This window comes from Melopsittacus undulatus, chromosome 7 (assembly GCF_012275295.1).
Source record: "Melopsittacus undulatus isolate bMelUnd1 chromosome 7, bMelUnd1.mat.Z, whole genome shotgun sequence".
In the NCBI taxonomy this organism is placed as follows: domain Eukaryota; kingdom Metazoa; phylum Chordata; class Aves; order Psittaciformes; family Psittaculidae; genus Melopsittacus; species Melopsittacus undulatus.
Genome location: NC_047533.1, coordinates 29301746 through 29321596, shown reverse-complemented (window position 1 = coordinate 29321596; position 19851 = coordinate 29301746). Strand labels below are relative to the sequence as shown.

The following is a 19851-nucleotide window of genomic DNA, read 5'->3' as shown; positions in this document are numbered from 1 at the left end:
GCTACTGGAGATTCAGTAGGAAAAAAATTATCTTCAGATTCACAAATATTCATAAGTAGGCAGGTGCTGCTCATCAGATAAGTATAGAATGTGAAGTCAAACAACAGTATTAATGCAACTTTTGCTTGTGACAGGGAACAGCTACAAAATTAATTTGTAAATTTAGTGCTAAAGCTAATTGGAGTCAGAGTAGAAAAGTACAGTTTTGTTTATAGAAGAGATGTGGTTGCTCCAGATTTGGTACTGTAGTTACAATGCAATTCTGTTTCAGAATAAATGCATGGAAATTAATGCTCACCTGTCCCGACCATCCGTTTTGCTACTGGTGTACAAGATCTGTCTTCTGAGGTAGTGCTTATAGAATCATCATCTGTAGAAATACACACTTTTAAATAAAGCAGACTTAGACAAATAAGTTGCTAATATTATTGTAATCTTCTACATGTCATATCTGTCTTCACTTAAAAATCTCATAACCCATTAATTACAGAATGACAGAACCATAGAGCTGTTCAAGTTGGACAATACCTTTAATATCGTGGAGTCTAGCTGTTAACCTAGCACTGCCAAGCCCACCACAAAACCATGTTCCCAAGTGCCACATCTATGTCTCTTACATACCTTGAGGAATGGTGACTCAAGCACTGCCCTGGGAAGCCTGTTCCAATGACTGACAACCCCTTCTGGGAAGAAATTTTTCCTAATATCCAACCCAAATCTCCACTGGCACAGCCTGAGGCCATTACCTCTTGTCCTGTCCCTTGTTACTTGGGAGAAAAGGCTGACCCCCGCCTGACTACAACCTCCTGCAGGTAGCTGTAGAGATTGATAAGGTTCCCCCAAGCCTCCTTTTCTGTAGACTAAACACCCCCAGTTCCCTCAGCTGTTCCACATCACACTTGTGCTCCAGACCCTTCACCAGCTCCATTGCCCTTCTCTGGACCCACTCCAGCACCTCAATGCCTCTCTTGTAGTGAGGAGCCCAGAACTGAGCACAGGATTCAAGGTGCAGCCTCACCAGTGCCCAGTACAGGAGGATGATCACTCGGTGGATAAAGAACTGGGTGGATGGTCACACACAAAGAGCTGTGGTCAATGACTCAGTGTCCAGCTGAAGACCAGTAACGAGTGGTGTCCCTCAGGGATCGGTGTTGGGGCCAATCTTGTTTAACATCTTTGTTAGTGACATGGACAATGGAATTGAGTGTGCCCTCAGCAAGTTTGCAGATGACACCAAGCTGTGTGGTTTGGTTGATACACTGGAGGGAAGGAATGCCATCCAGAGGGACCTTGACACGCTTGTGGGATGGGCTGATGCCAACCTCATGAAGTTTAACCATGCCAAGTGCAAGGTCCTACACCTGGGTCAGAGCAATCCCAGGCACAGCTACAGGTTGGGCAAAAAGGAAATTCATGGTAGTCCTGCGGAGAAGGACTTGGGGGTGTTGGTCAATGAGAAAATGAACATGAGCCAGCTTCAGTGTGTGCTCACAGCCCAGAAAGCCAACTGTATTCTGGGCTGCATCAGAAGAAGCGTGACCAGCAGGTTAAAGGAGGTGATCCTCCCCCTCTACTCTGCTCTCATGAGACCTCACTTGGAGTATTGTGTGCAGTTCTGGTGTCCTCAACATAAAAAGGACATGGAACTGTTGGAACAAGTTCAGAGGAGGGCCACGAGGATGATCAGGGGCTGGAGCACCTCCCATATGAAGACAGGCTGAGAAAGTTGGGGCTGTTCAGCCTGGAGAAGAGAAGGCTGCATGGAGACCTCATAGCAGCCTTCCAGTATCTGAAGGGAGCTTATAAGGAACCTGGTGAGGGACTATTCATTAGGGACTGTAGTGACAGGACAAGGCGTAACAGGTTAAAACTTAAACAGCAGAGGTTTAGATTGGATATAAGGAAGAAATTCTTTACTGTGAGGGTGGTGAGGCACTGGAATGGGTTGCCCAGGGAAGTTGTGAATGCTCCATCCCTGGCAGTGTTCAAGGCCAGGTTGGATAAAGCCTTGGGTGATATGGTTTAGTATGAGGTGTCCCTGCCCATGGCAGGGGGGTTGGAACTAGATGATCTTGGGGTCCTTTCCAACCCTAACTATTCTATGATTCTACCAGCATCTGAATTCTCTTCAAAATTCCACTTCTAGCAGGATAGAAAATCATTATATTATTATTCTGCATGCCTACACATCAGGTTTTCTCCCTCTGCAGAGGTGAAGCTATAATAGTTTTGCATTCTTTTGCAGCATAAAACTTATTCCCTTCAGAAGTAAAATGCAGGAGCCCTCAAAATTCTTGACATCATCTATGGACATCAAAACCCAGATCTGCTGACTGGGCTTATTTCCTCATGCTTGGACTTCTCTGAGGCTGAAAGTTCACTTTTGTGTGGAATTACTTTTTGGGTTGGGAAAAAGAGAAAGATTAGTTCTTATCATTTTGCATGGAAAACTTAGAATACTGTCATAAGCATGTGTGTGTGATTTACTCGGGATAGTAGAAAAAAAAGTGGTTTTCATAAACAGGCTACCCCACAACTCTTATGAAAATTCTCACATCTTCCTTTAACACTTGCAGCTATTGGAAATACAACCTTGGGCCAGAATGGAGTAGGTCTGCTGCTGGGCTCTTCAAGGGTTTATGATTTCTTTTTACTATTATAAAAATTCCCATGACTTTCACTTATGTGCTTATTCTCTCAACCATGCTGCTCTCTAATCTCTTTCTGCCTTCAGCAGTGCTACTTGTGTACTTCTGACTTGTGTGCTTATTATCCTCAATGGGATATTACATGACAGGAGCAGGGAATTTGTGTGTATAAGGCAGTCAGTTGATTTGCATGATGTTTTATTCTGCGTCACTGTGTATGAACTCTGCTCTTTGTATTAGTGTGACCTCACTATGTCTCTGAACTTTCAGGGACACTGCTTTACTTTATCCTCGGTGTAACTTGTGTTTCTGTGTGTCATTGCTGTGATGGCATTACTCTGATGTTGTCCTCTGTGTCATAGTTGTCACAGTTGTCTTTCATAATCAAGACCAGCCTATCTAAACAGTCATAAAAGCTGTGTTGGACAGGGTGTCTGAAAACCTAAACCTCAGGTAACACAATTGCCAAGAAGGAAGCCCGTGTCTGGATCACAGAAATACTGATGCATACAATAGCAATACTATAGTAGAAACTTTCAATGTAAAAGGCCAAAGAATTGTTCACAGAATCATATACTGTAAAGTATATTTTGATCCAGGATATCAGGTCAATATGTTTCAATGTCATCATTGTTTCCTCTGATGCCTCTTTTTCATCACCTTTCATGGTTTATGCTCATTTATTCCACAATATTAATATGTATTCTAATGTTAAATTTTAAATTTTTTAATAAATCTTTTTCTGAATACTTGTCATTGAATGCATGACTTCTACATATTGCCGAGGCTCTGGTTTCAGTTTGACTTGTAAAATAATTCAGCATATTTATGGCAATTGTTTGATAGTAAATAGTCTGAAATTAAATGCACTCCCATGAAGTAGTTTGAAAACACGGACATGGTATAAAATGTTCAGATATCTGAGACAGCCACTTAGCTCTCTAGTTTATCTTCTCTAGCACAACTGTATAAGAAAAAGAACAGTGTTTGTGTCACAATCAAATACAGTCTTATCACATCTAGCAAAATACGGTGCATGTTGTCCAGCAAAATAAGATCGTTTTACTAATTGGGGAGAAGGAGAAATAAGAGTTTATGCATTTTTGCACTATGAAATCAAACAAAACCCATATTTTATCAATCTAGAACAAGTATAATGTGCAGGAATAACTTGAACCTTAGAAACCTGCAGTTCCCACTAAGGTAAAATGTGCTGTTAGAACCATCAAGACACAGTCTTGACCTACCTATGTCAATCGTCTCCTTCTTTATTTGTGTAGCTTCCAGAGCTCCTGGAGTGGAATTGGCAAAGTCTCCTTCATCTTCAAGGATTTCTGTAAAAAATATATTTATGCAGTTGTAATTAACTAAACAGGTCTTGAGTTATGTCTTGAGAATCCCCAGCTTCAGAATTCCATTAATGATAACTACTGTTAATATATCAAAGCTGCCATTTCTCTGCAGTAGTGGGCTTAGGAGCAGAGTGTATGTACTTACATATTAAAACAAATCCAGAACCCCATGTAACACCTGCATAATAGAAGTTTATGGGTTAAATATGCAAACTTTTATTGTTTAAACCTGGATCAGAATTTGGTGAATGGTTCGCTGGTCTTGGTTGTAAGATATGTGTAGTGACTGGTAAACCTCTACACAGCAGAATGTGCCAGATGGTGACTTTCATAAGAGGTGCTTCAATACAGACTGAAATTATTGAAAGACTCTCAAGTGACTGACGCCAAGAGTAACTGAATCGTCCCCAAAAGGGACAAGGGTCTTGATGTTGCATCAGAGTGCTGTGCCTGGATGACTGATCAGCAAGGCTGCCCTGCCTGCCTGATAAAGTACTAAATGCCTGTCCTGACAACTTGTGGGGGGTTTACATCACACAGCTGGGCCCCTCCTGACAGAGGTGTCCCTGGGCTCCCCTCCACGGGGAGGAGAGCTCTGCTCCTCTGCCATTGGCCTCTGGTGTTTAAGCGAGAACTCCACCCCTCTGTCCTGGGCTGGAGGGATGGGCAGGCGGATGATGCAAGTGGTCTTTCCAGTCCTGGTTACCAGGTGAGGACACTGCTGTACAGAGATTAAATGGTGAAGGACATACCATGGATCGATGACAGCATTTTCCAGCTCCCAGCCTATTCTCAGTCCATTCAAGAATATTGCCCCTAAACATTGAGTAATAAAGCATAATCTAGAGCCATTTTATTAAAAATTACTCCCCAAATCAATATGACCTTGTTTGCATTAGATGTTCTTTACTATGTGACCTGTGTCATGTGCCTTTTATTTCTTAGTGAGACAAGAATGTCGACAGGGAGTTTGGCTTTGTTTAAGCCACAGCTCAGAGGTTTTGGAGGGAAGGCAAGAGGAGAACAAGACTGAGCCAAACAGAACAAATTGTTGACAGTTTCTGGCATGGATAAAATGTGGTGGCTCCATTCACTGTGTAGCTTTAGTAAAACTATAGACAACTGCCAGTAAATACGCTTAAATCTGTACTTTGTATTTGAAGCATTGCTCACAAGGCCACCAGAGCAATGCTGTCGCAGCCTTTCCTTTTACCCACTCAGACTGATAAAAGCTCTCTTCTCTTTTGGCACTCTGTCACTATCACTATTTATCCTGTTTTTTGGCTCTTGAGGCAAGATTAGTAATTTGTCTCCTAATCCTTCCTCTCATGTGTGTCTTGTATAGTATAGAAAGGGAGTGGGAAATGTCAGAGGTAGGAGAATTTTCAGTGTGTGGCCTATGTTTATGCTCCACCAGCTTGCAAAGTTTCTGCCATTTCTGTCCTGCAGACTGTGAGACTGAATACAGGCAACTTGCACGCAGTTAGGAGTTTGTGTCAGCAGCCCAAGTGTGCCCCGAGCTGAGCTGGTGAATAATCAAGAACTTTTGGTTTCATGCTTCACCGAGATGCTCTACTTCGCACCAGCCTGGGGCATACATATTAAAATATTATTGTCTTTTGACTTTATATCTGAACGTTTTAAAATTCCAAGCACACAGCAGTAAGTGTTGGAGCCAGTAAGTTCCTGAGTATGCACCGACTTAAGATCTTAACTTTAAGCAATAGATATTTAAAAAGCCCTTGCTTAGGAATGCATCTTTGCAGTGTCATGACTTATTCCAGATTCGTTCTGAGAAAGACATATAGTAAAGCATGCAGGGCACCAAAAACCCTAAAAACTAATTGCAAGAAAAGTAATTTGAAGCAAAATACTTGCTGTACATATTTTTTAAGAACTATCAGGCTACCGGCATTCCTTAGAATCTTGTTTTCATCTTCACTGTTTTTCGCTGGCACTTCAGATTAATTGAACACCTATACACAGTCTGTGGTTCTACTGTGAAGTTGACACTTGTGAATGTATGTGTACATGGAGTTTGAATTGATGAGTCCCTACTGCCTGTGTAAACTGAAGGAACTTGCTCTTCTAAGTAGATTTCTGGAATTAGCTGCCCTTAAAAGTGATTCCGTGAAATATAAAATACCGGTAAAAGTTTCCGGATAAGTTTTTTTTTATTTCCAGATTGATTTAGTATCAGCCTCTTTTACCAGAAAAAAACTCAGTGGCCCCAGCTTTTCCTAGGCTGTTTTGCTGAAAACGACATGGGCTTGCGGCTGCTGTGATGCTCTTGCACCCTCTGCTGGCTAGTCTGTTGAAAATGTAGAACATGTAAGGATTGATTTACCTCTTGTCTTTTCCTTCTCAGGTGGGCATTTGCTGCTCTTTGAGTAGCAAATATGTGTGCAAAAGTTGTGAAAAGCAATGAAAAATCAAATACCTAGGTATTTCCCTGAAACTGGTATATTATTCTTTTGACTAATACCGTCTTATATTGTTTTCCTTACTAGATTATGGCAAACATGACTAGACTGTTTATAAAGACTGGCAATTGTGACAGTTTTACTGTGGCTAATAACTCAGATTCACATGTAAGATGGTGAGAAGCATGTGCACTTCTGAGGCAGCTTGTGCACTTCTACGCATGTATGCAGCTGCTGTTGCCAGAAGCAGATGTCTGCCCAGGCTAGCTAGCATATTATCTAGAGAAGTGTACATATAACTCTCACTGTAAAGTACATTAACTCCACGTATTAATTAGGAAGATACCGTGACACATGTCAAAAGAATTTCTAAGTTCCTATTTATGTCAAATTGGGTGGTTATGCAATTTTTTTAAAGGCACACAAGTATGTATAACTTATAATTACATGCTTGTTGAGAAACAGTTTTCTACATAAGTTCTGTTGAATATGGAGTAGTCCTTAGGAAGTCACATCCTAAAGGCTATTGATTGTCAGACATCTGCTGATACCAGATAACCAGTGTGATAGATTACTTCCTGATTGCATTTTACACCACTTATCAGCAAGTATATTGATGAATATAGAGGTACATACCAGTTTCTCATTTTAAAAGTATGTGAACTGTCTAGGAAAGGCATGTGCCACAACTGGAGAATAAAGGAGCTCCATGATACTGTTATGTAAAAAAAAGTGCATCTTTTTCTGCTTTATGTAATACCTAATTATGTTACCATTGTGACTTACTTGTCATAGCTGTTTCTTTTGTTATACACGGAGCTGCCCAATTGTCTGGAGTAGTATTTACAGTAATATCATCTGTGAGAAGATTTTTAATTTGCTATTAAAATCTTTTAAAGTTCATGTTGGACCATTTTAAATTCTGTAAGACTACTCTGCTCCTTAATGCCTAATTTAGACCATATTCTGCCTCATGCTACTGAAAGAGATCATGAGGTCCTCTTGTGGAAAGTCAGGTCTGTCAGTTTTCGAGACATTCACGTATCTCTAGCTGAATGTTAAACTCCCGCTTCCCCTGAAAGTTGTGCTTTCAGATGTAAACCATAACGTTTCTTTGTGAAAAGCATATGACCTTCATATTCACTGCTCATAGTGATACTCTTAATGAAGGTTTTATCCCCTTCATGAGCATTTACATAATTACATTAAATACTGATCATGTTATATTGTGAAAAAGTGAATGTGTTATTCGTTCATGGAGAGGAGACTGGACAGTTCTAATCCTTGGGAAGACATAGCTTAAGTAAATGCAGTAATACTTTGCATTTAACTTGCTTAAACCAATAGCTTCTTCTTTACATCTTGGGTCATGAATCTTTAAAAAGATTACTTGCTAGACTGTGGTTTATTTAATTTAGCAGTGCTGTAAATGCGCATATGTGCCTGTACTGATGGTATGGTTAGCACTATGACATTATCTCCTGCTTATAAGATTTTTAGGCCTCTGCATTTTCTAACTGTAATTACAGTATCGGCTTATCTATCTTAATTTGTTAAGTTCAGAGATAAAATACAAGACTTTTCAGTTTACCTGAGTCAGAAAATTTCTTTATATCTGCAACCCGTAGGTCTTCCGACATATTACTAACAGAGTCCTCTTCACCTGCGTCTCCAGGCATTTCTGCATAAATAATGCTATGTTAATTAGGTCAGTGCATTTGTGTACGATATAAGAACAGCTGTGCTTTGTCAAATCAAAAGATATGTCCAGTGTAGGATGCTCTTTATGCCAGCAGGCAGTAGTAGATGCATTAGCAAAAAGCCTAGAAATTGCAACTGAAGAGTGAATCTTCTCCCAAAATGTTTTCATAGTTTTCAACCAGAGACTGTGTTATATTTTTCTTGACTTCTTCCAATACTTTACTAAATTCTAGTCTTACATTTGGCCACTGTAATATCATTCCATATGGAATCCTTACTGTGTTATAAAGTGTTTTGTGTTTAATTCTGTTCTGAACAACAGGCACGTTTCTGGTTATACATGCCAATAAAAATGTTTTAATTCCTGGGTAATGTAGGTTCATCAGTCTTACTCGAGTTCTGCATTAATCCATCCATTACCAAGTTATTCATTATTAACTACAGAAAAAGAAAAGGCAAGCTCAGCCAGTATTCTTGGTGCTATTCCTTTTGCTATTTTCACAATAGTTGTCTCCCTAGTTTGAGAGTCTTGCTCCAAAGGCCTGTAAAACTGGGCTAGGGGGGACCATAACAGATTGACAGATTGAATGTTAGTCTTCTAAACAAAGTCTATACAGACTTTGTTGCTCAGTGTCTTCAGTTTTCCAGTAATACAGTCTGACCATCAGTCTGATCCATTTTGTCATCTAAGCTGGAAACAGTCTCTTCTGCCATGATTTTGACTGGAATTGGTCCCTCTGTATCACTTTGTCTTATCCTACATATTCATCTTTTCCCCCTTCTTTTGTTTCTCTGTTCTATTTGAAATATCTGGGGCAATCACTCAGTCTGAAAGATTGCATTATGAAGTAAGACAACACTACTAGACAAAGTAGTATGTTTCCATTCAATGTTCTTGTCATCCCCCCCCCCCCCAGTGAATTGGTTAATCTACCTGGTTGCTTGGGGTAGGGAGGATTAAATGATATATGGATAGCTGAAGTACTTACCTATGGAGTTCTTTTCTGATTTTGCTTCTGTCCATTCTGGAGGCTTCTCGCTTTCATCATTATGTGATTTACTTGCTTGTTCCATGGTGCTGTGCCCCAGAATAGCATCCAGTTCTTTAAAAAATTTCATACTTTTTCTTGCACTCCCTGAGTCTTGGGCACTTTTTACACTCTTGTATTCATGTTTCAGATTTTTGTATTTAGTCCTGCACTGCTTCCAGTCCCTGTCAATCCCGAACTTTTGCAGTCTAGCAGCAACCTGTTCAAATATTCTTTTATTTCTCACTGTCCCCTCTAGTTGTTGCTGGATATTTTTGTCTGACCATATGCGTATCAAAGCTCTGACTTCATTAACAGTCCAGTGTTTTCCTCCTTCATTTGCTACTGTTGGGATAAAAGTCGATGTTTTGGAAGCCTCTATTGCTGATGCTGGATTACCTGCATCATGTGGGGTAAGGGAGAGACACAGATACGGGTTACCTGCATTGGGTGGTTGGGGAAGGACAGAGAGAATGAGAATGAAGTATGCAATTTCCTCATGACTTGTCTCTCCAGAAAAAGACGGAGCAGAAGTGACAATAAAATAAAGCTCTTGGGTATTAATATGTCAGCATTTTTGTTAATTCTGACATTATTTCTGCCTTCTCCTGAAAACCAGTATTAAGATAGCATATGTACCCTTAATTAATCTAAGAGGATTCTTACTTTCTGGTGTGACCTAATATACTGAACTTTTACTTGTAACACATTTGAAAATAAAGGATGAGCTGTTTTGTTGTTCAGACATTAGTGCTGCATTAGCACAATAACAAATTGTGCCCTGAGTCATTGACACTAGCTCAAGACTTTCTGCATTCATGCCATGATTTTGGTCTTAACACACATGCAGAGATTTAAACTGGGTAAGGATCTGAAGAATCTGATCCTAACTCTTTAACAAAGCACCCTGTTTGTGGGGAGCTGAGGAATGGAGACCTTTGTCTTAAGTCACACAGGGACTCGTGTAATAATGAACCTCCTTCTTATGGTACAGAACTTCCACTTTTCTTGCTGCAGGCCAATCAGAATTATTTGTGTCTTTTATTAATAAAACTTAAAGTTTGAGTTATCTTACTCAGCAGAACTAAGATATTTTTAATTTTTTCCACTCTCCAACCTTGTTTTTTAATATTAGGGGTAATGGATGCCCTGCAATTAAAGTGATAAATGCATTTGCCAGTGCCTTATTCTAAAAGGGCAAGCCAGGTTGTGGGGGTTTGATACCTTACAGTCACCGAACTTTGTGTGATGGCAGAAATATCTGACCTTTGCCTGTACATAGAGCCCCAGTGATGCATACTTGTGCATAACTACCTGTCTGGGGACAAACTTGTCCTAGACAGAAGCATTCTTTGCTAGTCTCTGTAATTCTTTCTACTTGGGAAAAAGCTGTACTAACAGGTGTCAGTTTTTTCCGTTATTTCTGTGTTAATCAGGACTCTGCAGCAGCCAGCCCACTGAGATGTTGTTGAGGATAATTTTCAGGTGACATATCTATTATGCTTTCTTCACTTCTTCCTGAAGAAGTCAAAGAAAATGCTCATTTACAGGTGAATGCAACCATAGGAACTGTCACACTTGACAACTGTCAACGTCAGATAGGTTGGATGTAGTCTCTGCTCAGTGTTACTAGGAGTATTTCAACTATCTGCATTTCCGCAATGGTTCATTCTTCATTGCCAGATAGAGACCAGAGAGAAAAGGCACAGGGGAAGAAAAGAGGAAAAAGAATGCAGAAGGTGTTCCCTGCATTTCCCAGGCAGAGTGTAGGGCAATCTTGGAGGCATAAGGTTTCTTTAGTTCTTATGTAGACCACTATTTCTCACTAGTAAGTTCATTTGCAACTGAGCTTATGTTCAGTTGTGGATATTAGTTCAAATAACTTCTAGTGACTCAGTGTATTGCTCATTTGTTCTGCTGTATTCAGAGTGGAAAACAGTGGCCTTCTTTGCTTCTGTTTCCCTTTAAGAAACAGTGATTCAAAATATCTTACCCACAAGCACCACTTTGAAAGGAAGTTATGATCACTGAAAATTTTCCTCATGTCTCAAATGTAATTTAGCTCTAATTTGTTTTAAAAAATTATCACGGGGTATACATTATTTTTTTCACCTAAAAGATGTGTTTATGCCATACTGGATTTTTTTCTAAGGTTCTTCAAAATGAGAAATCTGCTGAAATAAACCAAAATATTCAGCAATATAGATACAAAGGCCTCAAAGTTCTCTTTCAGCAGTGTCTGAAATAGTGCCTGAAATCTAAAGACTAAGAGAGGCACTAGGTTAAGACATTTTAGTATCAATACGTACTTGAGAGCCCATGCAAACTGAAGTTAATTTGCTGGTTTCATAGAAAGCAGCTTTTTTTTAGCAGACAAAACGAATCTGCTTGGCAGTGTGTTGCAAGAGCATTGAGTAACACACATATTCCTGTGAAATTTGACTCAGATTTTTAGTGCAAGAAAAGTTTTGTTTATATATATGTGCAAATAATTCCATGAGAGATTCTTGTCTTTTCCTTCATTTCTTGTTATACCAGACAGGAGGCATATAGTGTGTAACATAAAAGCCATAAGTTTAGGTGGGGCCTTGTTTTCTCCCTGAATATGGCACCTAGGAGATTAGTGAAATTGTAACTGGACTGAGATGTATGCTGAGGCATAGAGGGTATATAAAAAATAGAAAGCATGAGTAGGAAATTCAGGACAGTGCTGGTCTTCATCCAGGCAAAGAATCAGCTCATTGGTTGCCTGATTCTACCTAAAATGTTCAGGTTGTCTCCATTCTCTTTAGCAGCCCCCTGAAGGGGCTTGCACCTAGGGTCTTTTTCCTCTTTCTGGCCTGCCAGATTGTGCCTTTGCTCTGTAATGACCTTCCTGAGCAAAACTATAGGATGGTTTTCCTGAGCAAAACTGTAGGAAGGTTTCCAAATGGGTTGTTGTATGTGGTTGGACTTCAGCATTGCTGACCACCCTTTGCTTGGAGAATCTGCATTATTCAGTGGGATGGGTCAGACCTCTGCATCTTTTGTGGCTCAGGCTATTAACTCATGCTGCTTTAAGCAGAAATTATGTGAGTTAGAGAAAATCCGCAAGTTGACATGGGTATTACATGTTACTATTTGGCATACTTTCCAGCAGCATTTAACAAAATTAATATGATTAAGCTATAGCATGGGATGTATTTTGGATGTGAATAGTGGTCATACAAGTGTTGCATCATGTACAGTGGTCAATACCTAGTGATGCATTGGACTGCAAGTGGTAAAACTGGAGATGGAGCAAAAAATGTGGCTGTTTTAAAGTTATGTTGATCGGAAACTGAATGACGGCGTATTCAAGCTATCAGAAAGCGCTGCTTTTTAGGTTTTGATCTCTGCACCATCATACTATACCTAGTTGAACTGGTCTGACATGAGACATAAAAAGTAGTGGATCTCCTGGAGCATCCTCATCATCTTCTAAAGAAATTGATATTTCACCTGGGAAGGAAAGAGTTTATAGATGAAAAATAGGTATGGACTAAATTAGCTTAAATTAGTTTAAGTGAAAATGTTCACACACATTTGGAAGATAATAATAAGATTATTAACTTTGTAATCTCCACACTTAATTTGTATTTAAATTAAATTTAAAATTAATTTGGCTTGTCCTTATAAGGAGACAAAAGTTACAGGAGGTAAATGAAATTATTTTATATTCTGCAGATGAAGCCTGTTTGGAATGTATTTCAATACTCTAGTAGGAACTTACTTGATTCAAGTGACTTCTATGCTTTCTCGACTCAGTATGTGGGTTGGGTAGCACATTAAAAGGAGTTTTAAAGTACATAATGAAAAGTAAGAGACATACAAAAAAACCCAGGCTTTACACACAGATTCAGTTAACTGCAAATCTGCCTATACAACCAAAACAGAAAAAAAAATCCAAGAAGAATCTGAAGATAACAGGAACGTTCTGCAAAGAATTCTGGAAATCTATGAAATTCATTAATAACGTAGGGAAAGCATTAAAGCATTGTGACTAGAGAACTGCTTTTTAAACAAATACAAGAATGCTGACAGGATTCAGTCTGGCTTTTTACAGTACAGAATTCCTACACTTGTTTAAAAAGTAGTATCATTTCAATTTCTGTGTAAGTGTAGAAAGCAGCATATAAGTCAGCTTCTGAATCAGCTTAATTTTCACAGAATAGACCTTTAAGTTGTTCTATGGCAATACATTGTATTCAACGTTCCATGCTGTCAGATTTGAAATGCTGATTCACTGTACAAGAGTTGAGCTACTGTCAGCTCCAGCCAGGGAGGTCACAGGGATCAAAGCTGCCTTGTTCAAAGGTGCTGCAGTAGTTCCTCTTAAGAACTGTACCGAGGTGCGGTTGGAATGCAGCCTGGTATCCTGACGTAGGTGAAACTGAAAACTGCGTTTGAAAACACTATCCTAAATCCTCCTGACTTTCAGCAGGGCTCAGAGTGACTCATGGATGCAGCGGTCTCATCTCCAACTGCTCCCAGCGGTTTGCTTGCCTGGGAGGAGCTGCTACCCCCTGCGGCCAGCTGAGGAGGGAAAAGTGTGCTCATGCCTTCACCTCTAGAGCCTGGACTGGCGTTTGACCTGCCGAAGGGCTGCAAAGCAGATTATGGGGTGGGGAGGGAATAAACTCTCTGTTGGAAGCCTGCTGGGTGTGATGTAGGTACTAGGATGAGCAAGTTTAATTACATCGTAATATTAAACAGAAACAAGTTACTATCATAAGAAATAAGAACTGTTAATACACAAAAAAGAAATGTTAAAATGTTTGATGGGAAAAAACAAGCATCTGAGGAGCAAAAAAGTTACTTGATAAGAGTACTGCACACTGTTAGTAAAAAAAATGTATATAAAATACTTGTTAATGACATCTTTAATGTTAAAAGTCCAGTCATGGAAAATTATGTATGAGTGACATTTTCAAGTCAGCATTTCTGAAGGATCTGTTTGGATTTAGTAGCTGAGTTTTGTACATATGATAATATTGTCACTGCTAATGCATTTTTTCCCAGTCTTGGTAATATTTCTGCAATATTGGTAATATTTCTGTAATATTTCTGCTATGTGTAAAGTGAAGGCCAAGGAAAGTGACCAGTGAATTAATATTTAAACATAAAGAGAGAAATATCAAAGAGTGTAAGTCGCTTAACATGAATTACTAGGTGAGCTTAACTTTTGTAAATCATGTACTTGATTTATTAATACTTGATTTAACTTGGAACAGTCAAAACTGCTTAAGGAAATGGAAAGGTCATTCATTTGAACTCTAATGAAAGATACCATTTTTCATAGTTCATCATCACTCCACATGCATTTCCTTTGTTGTTGATTACTGGGATAATACACAAATTAGATTTTAAGACAGGTGAAAATGTTGACTTGTACCTGTTCTACTTAGTATTTAAGCTAGCACTCTGCCTCTGAAAACGTGTTTTGGGAGGGCAATGTGAACACCTGGCTTGCCTTGCTGACTGTGCTTATGTAGAAAGTGTCATCTTCCATGAACGAGCTGGGAATTAGTGTGTGTATTGTTACCACATTTGCGCTGTGACACCTCTCTCTTAGATTTGATTGTGATTTTCTGTATTAATTTATTCAATTACACTTTCAAAAGAAAACTCATTTTACCAGATATGAAGAAAAAACTCAGGTAAACACTACAGAAATACCATTCAGCCCCATAAAAGTAGTCTATTTTTAACTCTTCCCTTTCCCTCCGCAGCAATCATGCTTTTTAAACAAAACAAATTAGTATAGCTCTGAGTTCTTCAAACAAAATGTTGCATGCATGGTAGACAGTAGTGTTCTGCACAGGTTTTAGTTTGATCACAGCATTTTGTTCTTGCTACCCAAGTCACAAGCCTAAACATCCCTGATTCCTCCAGCTCTGTCAAAATGAGGAGACTCAGCCTCCCTTTAAAGAGGGGAGGGACGATTCCCCCCCCCCCTCCCCCCCCTCCTGTAAGGCTCTGTGGTTGAAAGGGAGGAGCCCTCGAGGGAACCTGCAGGGACAGAAATGTACTTTGGTCTGTCTGCCTTAGGGATCATGATACCCACATTAAAGCAGTCCATTTCCTTCTGAAGACCTGAGGGGGAGCAGCCAGGTCCACTGCTGGGGCAGTGGCAGCAGACTGCCTTTGCCTCTGCCGGGAACCACATACCTTTCTGTGAGAGCAATATAGGGAATTACGTTCCCTTCTGTGGGAGCAACACTGTCAGATCTGCCCCCACGAAAGAACTTGTGAGCATCAGCTGCAAAGCCACGGATGCCACGTTAGCCATACAAGTGCCCTTCAAAGTACTGGGTTGGGCAGACACTGCAACTCTGACTGCAGTCGGAAAAGGACTGGGCCTCTAGTACTGCAGTTACTTGCCTGATCTGTATTCTTAAATGAAGAAAGTTGATGTTCTCACAGCTCCTCTCTGCCCCTTGTTATGGTTGTATTCATCCTGCATAGCTGCAGGACACATTTCTATCTTAGTGTATTTTCTTTGTGGCTGAATTAGGGTTGTGAAAATCTTTGCATTTAAATTCTTGCCATTAGTGTTTCCTTATTACAGTTAGTTGCATTTACATTTTTGCTTATTGTTTCATTTTGGATTTTGGTTTGGTTTGTTTTTTAAGGGAGGAACAGAAATGCTTATGCATTTAAGAGAGATATTTAATTATGCCACTTTTAGACCCAGACTGCCCTAATACTTCAAAATTAGGTGTGTCTCAGCCAGGAGTAATTTTTTTTAACACATATTGTAGTGTGGGATTCACAACTGAAATTAACATTTTCTGATTTAAATTTGCTAGAGATCTAAGGCAGATGCGAATTGGGATTAACAGTTGGTGCAAACTACATTGAAACACAGATGGTAATCTAAGGGCAGATCCTCAGATGAAGGACACTATCTTAGTTTCATGTAACAGCTCGTATTGGCCTCGGTTCTGCAAGTTTAAAAATAAAAATGGATTGCAATACACTGTGCAGAGAGCACATGGTAAAATACTTTAAAATTGCCATTTTAATTTAAAGTGACTTTGACAGATTAGAGGCTTTCTGCTGGTGATGACAGATTGAGGTCAAGCTTTTCATTAAGGTAAACAATGACAAGAAAAATGGCAATTTATTTTACTTTGACCTGTAAAACAGTATTGTAGAGGGGAGACGTGGAAAGGTACTAGAGCCAGTCAGATGTCCAGCTCTTGCCCGTGCCTTTGGTAGTCTCCCCTGATACTAATGTTGAGGTTTTTGTTTTCCTAAAAAAGATTCACAATCTTAATTAATGTAAATTGCCACGTACTGTGGGAACAAACAGCTAAGCTTTTCATTTCTCTTTTTAGCCATGTTATTTTAGTACTTATAACTATTATTGGGGCTTATGCTTCAGTGACATTTAGAATGCGACAAGGAGATCTGAGTGATGTCAAATAGCAGATTGACCCTAATGAAATGTTAAGCACAGCTTAAATGCGTAGGTAGATAGGGCTGAATAAAACAAGAGATGCAAATAGTTTTGTAAAAGCTTCTTCAGAAGAAAAGCAGTTGTATTCATTTGGTTTGCCTCAAAATAGTCTGATAAACATGATTATTTTTACTTTCCTCGCTATGTTACAATTTTTAATGAGACGATATTAAACATCCCTCTGTTTCTCAGCTATTTAAGTTGAAGTGTTTACAAAATAATTTACCTTTAGTCATCATACATAAATTTTCAGTTACAGAGAAATAAGAATAAAAATCCTAAATTTCACTTGTAACACAAATAACAATTTAAAAAACCCTCATGACAGTTTCAGCCTTGACTCTTTAAGTTTACACCTGATTTGCAGCTCTACAAAACCCACTTCCAAAGTACTGCAAACAGAAAGAAAACGGCTTTTCTTAATTCAATGCTTGAGCAGGGTGCAGGAGCCTTGACAGGACCCGGCACTCTCCGAGGCTGCAAGACAAGCCGTTAGCATAATTTAGCCAGAATTACGCTGTATTTACAGACTTCAACACTGGTGGGTGCTAACATTTTATTCCCCTGCGTGAGGAGCGCATCAAGTCAGTTCAAACCCTTCTGTTGGGGCTGCGCAGCCTCCGCTTCGGCTCCAGCAGCAAACTCAGGCTTCGGGTTTGTTCCCTTTGGGTGTTTAGCAAAGACATAGAAATATAAGCAAAAAACCAGGTTTTTACCTTGCGTGCTCTCGGCTGTGGGGCTCGTGTTCAGCTGCGCCTCAGTCACCGAACACATGCCGTTCTCTTCTGCCGCTAATTGTGTGACAGGTTCATATCGCAATATGGCATCCAGGTCATGGAAAAACTTCATGGTTTTAGTGACATCCCCAGAGTTGTGGGCATATTTAACCGTTCTGTATTCATACTTGAGGTTTTTGTACTTTGCACGGCACTGTTTCCAATCCCTGCAAACTCCTAACTCCTGCAACCGTTTAGCAATGTAGATAAATATCCCTTTATTCCTCAGGGTGCCATGGAGTTGCTTTCTGATGTTTTTTTCTGACCAGACGCTTAACAAGGCTTTAACCTCCTCCTCAGTCCAATGCTTCCCTGCTCCACTCTCCATGTTGAAAGTGACCTGGAAATGATTCACTATTTCTAGCCAAGATTTTGTTTCCTAGGAAACCAGGCGGCTGGTTGTCAGTAAGCTCCACCGAGATGAAAGGATCTAGTTCTACTGGCTCAAGCTGCCTGAGGGGAGTAACTTGAGAAACTGCCAAATAAACGGGCTGGGCGCTGGATCCCGCGGGAAAAGCCGCTGGGGCGGTGTGGTGGCGTTAACCCTTGTGCGGGAAGGGGCTGCCCTGCCAGCGCTGTCCTCTATATTCCCAGGACACAGGGAATACAGAGGGTCACGCTATCTGGTGCCTTAAAATAAACCCACACACACATGAAAAGAGCCCCATAAAACCCATTCGTGCCTGCCCTTGGTGGGGTGGGTGCTGCAGCAGCTCCCGCCTCCCGCGGGATAACAGCTGGGAACCCTGGGGCATAGCTGCCAGACAAGCTGCAGTAGTTGATACAACACTAATGTGGATGGGGGCATCCTGCTTTGTGTTGAATTGGTGGTCATACCTGCACAATTTAAACTCTAATATTCACTGGCTGTTACTGATACTTAATGCAAAGCTTGCATACTTCAAAATCTGGCTGAATTGATAGAATTGTGTGAACTTTGAGGTAATGATATTGAGCTTCCTTCTGTTTCATTAGCACTACATGAAAGGCATAACCCAATGGCTTGACGAGAGCCTTTGACTTGTGTGGGCCTTTGCTGGGTTGCTTGCTTCCCTCTTTCTCACTACTAATTTGTTGATGTTTAAAGGGACAGTGCCAGTATTTAAATGGAAATTGCCTATAATATTAACATTGGAATCAAAAGTTGCTGAATGCTGTGTGTCAGCCTTTAAAGTTTACCACCCATCTTTGTATTTATAGACAAGACATTTTCCAGAGTTAAAATAAATGAGTTTAAGAATGTCCTCCGTCTCTTGATTTTCTCTTGAAGGTCTGTGTCAATAACAGGGTAAATTCATTCAGTTTGTTTCTTTTTGCTTTCTGCAAGCAAATGTTCTTTAAAATTTTGCGTTATGTACAGCTGGGGCTAGTGGCCAATCTTAGGTCTCCTAGTGAGCAATTTTAGGCTCTGGAGAAGATTCATAGTGAGCATGGCCATTCTGTAGATTTATTTGTGCCCAATTTTATTGTTCCTTATACTAAATAATTCCAGTGACTCTGGTTGAGTTAAACCAGTCTAATGCACAAGCAGCATCTTCATCTAATATGCTAAAAATATCCTATTTCCTTTTTTAAAAGCATCTTTGGTTTTCAGTCATTATTACATATGGGAGTGAATGGCACCTTACCGTTCCTCAAAGTCCTTAGGAGATTTACAGGCACAGTGGGCACAAGGCAGCAGTTTTGTCAGAGGTAACACTGCCTTTCTCCAGGAAACCTTTTAACAGGAGATGGAGTGGCCTGCACTGTTACCCACAAACAATCCAGTCTGCAGAGCATACCTTCCCAATGGATAGGGACTGAAATACAAGCCTTGGGCAGCCATGCAGTACTCTGCCTGGATCCTGCAGCACAGCTTTGGGGAGTCCAGGCAGGCCTGGGGAGGGCTGGGAGCATGCTGGGAAAAACCCTGTCATCCCAGCTGATAGAGCTCTTGTGAGCAGCAATGCACAGCTGCTAGCCTGAGGGTGATCTGTAAGAGAAGTATTTCCATTTGCAGTGACACTGTACATCAGATTTGTTTTGCTTGAATTCAGAAGATGTGATGTCCGATACTAGCTTTATGTGCTCAAATGCTTTATCAGAGTGTGCATATAGCTTTTAGAGGCGTAAATGCTAGCTTGTCTTCTTAAAGGCAAGAATACAAAAGCTTCTGCAGAGGTGATCAGTGGAAGAAAGACACAATGCACTCCATAGGCAAAGTCTTAAGTTTCTTAATACCTCCCCCACCACCACCCAAAGCAGAAATAGAGTAGCACTGTTGAGCCTACTACTACAGCCTAGACTGCTATCACTGCAAAGTGGCTTTTCAGATTAAGCATCTGCTGTTATTTTATGCCCACACTGAAATAGAACTGCAGTAAGAGCCTGAGCCAGTGCTTATTAGTGGAAGGAGTCCTGCTGAATTCAGTGGGCTTAGGCACAAACCTTATGTGACTGT

The 19851-nt window shown here is 40.2% G+C and overlaps 2 protein-coding genes across 3 annotated transcripts in view; one reads left to right on the top strand and one right to left on the bottom strand.

Annotated features, from left to right (window-relative positions):
- Positions 1–17739, bottom strand: part of PAICS (phosphoribosylaminoimidazole carboxylase and phosphoribosylaminoimidazolesuccinocarboxamide synthase) — a 36835-nt gene extending 19096 nt beyond the window's left edge. For both annotated transcript variants that reach the window (XM_034064723.1, XM_034064724.1), the window contains exons 1-6: positions 17352–17739; positions 12546–12632; positions 9114–9551; positions 8015–8104; positions 3896–3982; positions 299–370 (exon numbers count right to left, since the gene is read on the bottom strand). In XM_034064723.1, the coding sequence (XP_033920614.1) occupies positions 299–370; positions 3896–3982; positions 8015–8104; positions 9114–9551; positions 12546–12632; positions 17352–17739 (1162 nt within the window). The remainder of the gene's footprint in view (positions 1–298; positions 371–3895; positions 3983–8014; positions 8105–9113; positions 9552–12545; positions 12633–17351) is intronic.
- The window catches only part of PPAT (phosphoribosyl pyrophosphate amidotransferase), a 44334-nt gene that overhangs the window by 9593 nt on the left and 14890 nt on the right, over positions 1–19851 (top strand). The gene's annotated exons all lie outside the window — the stretch shown is intronic.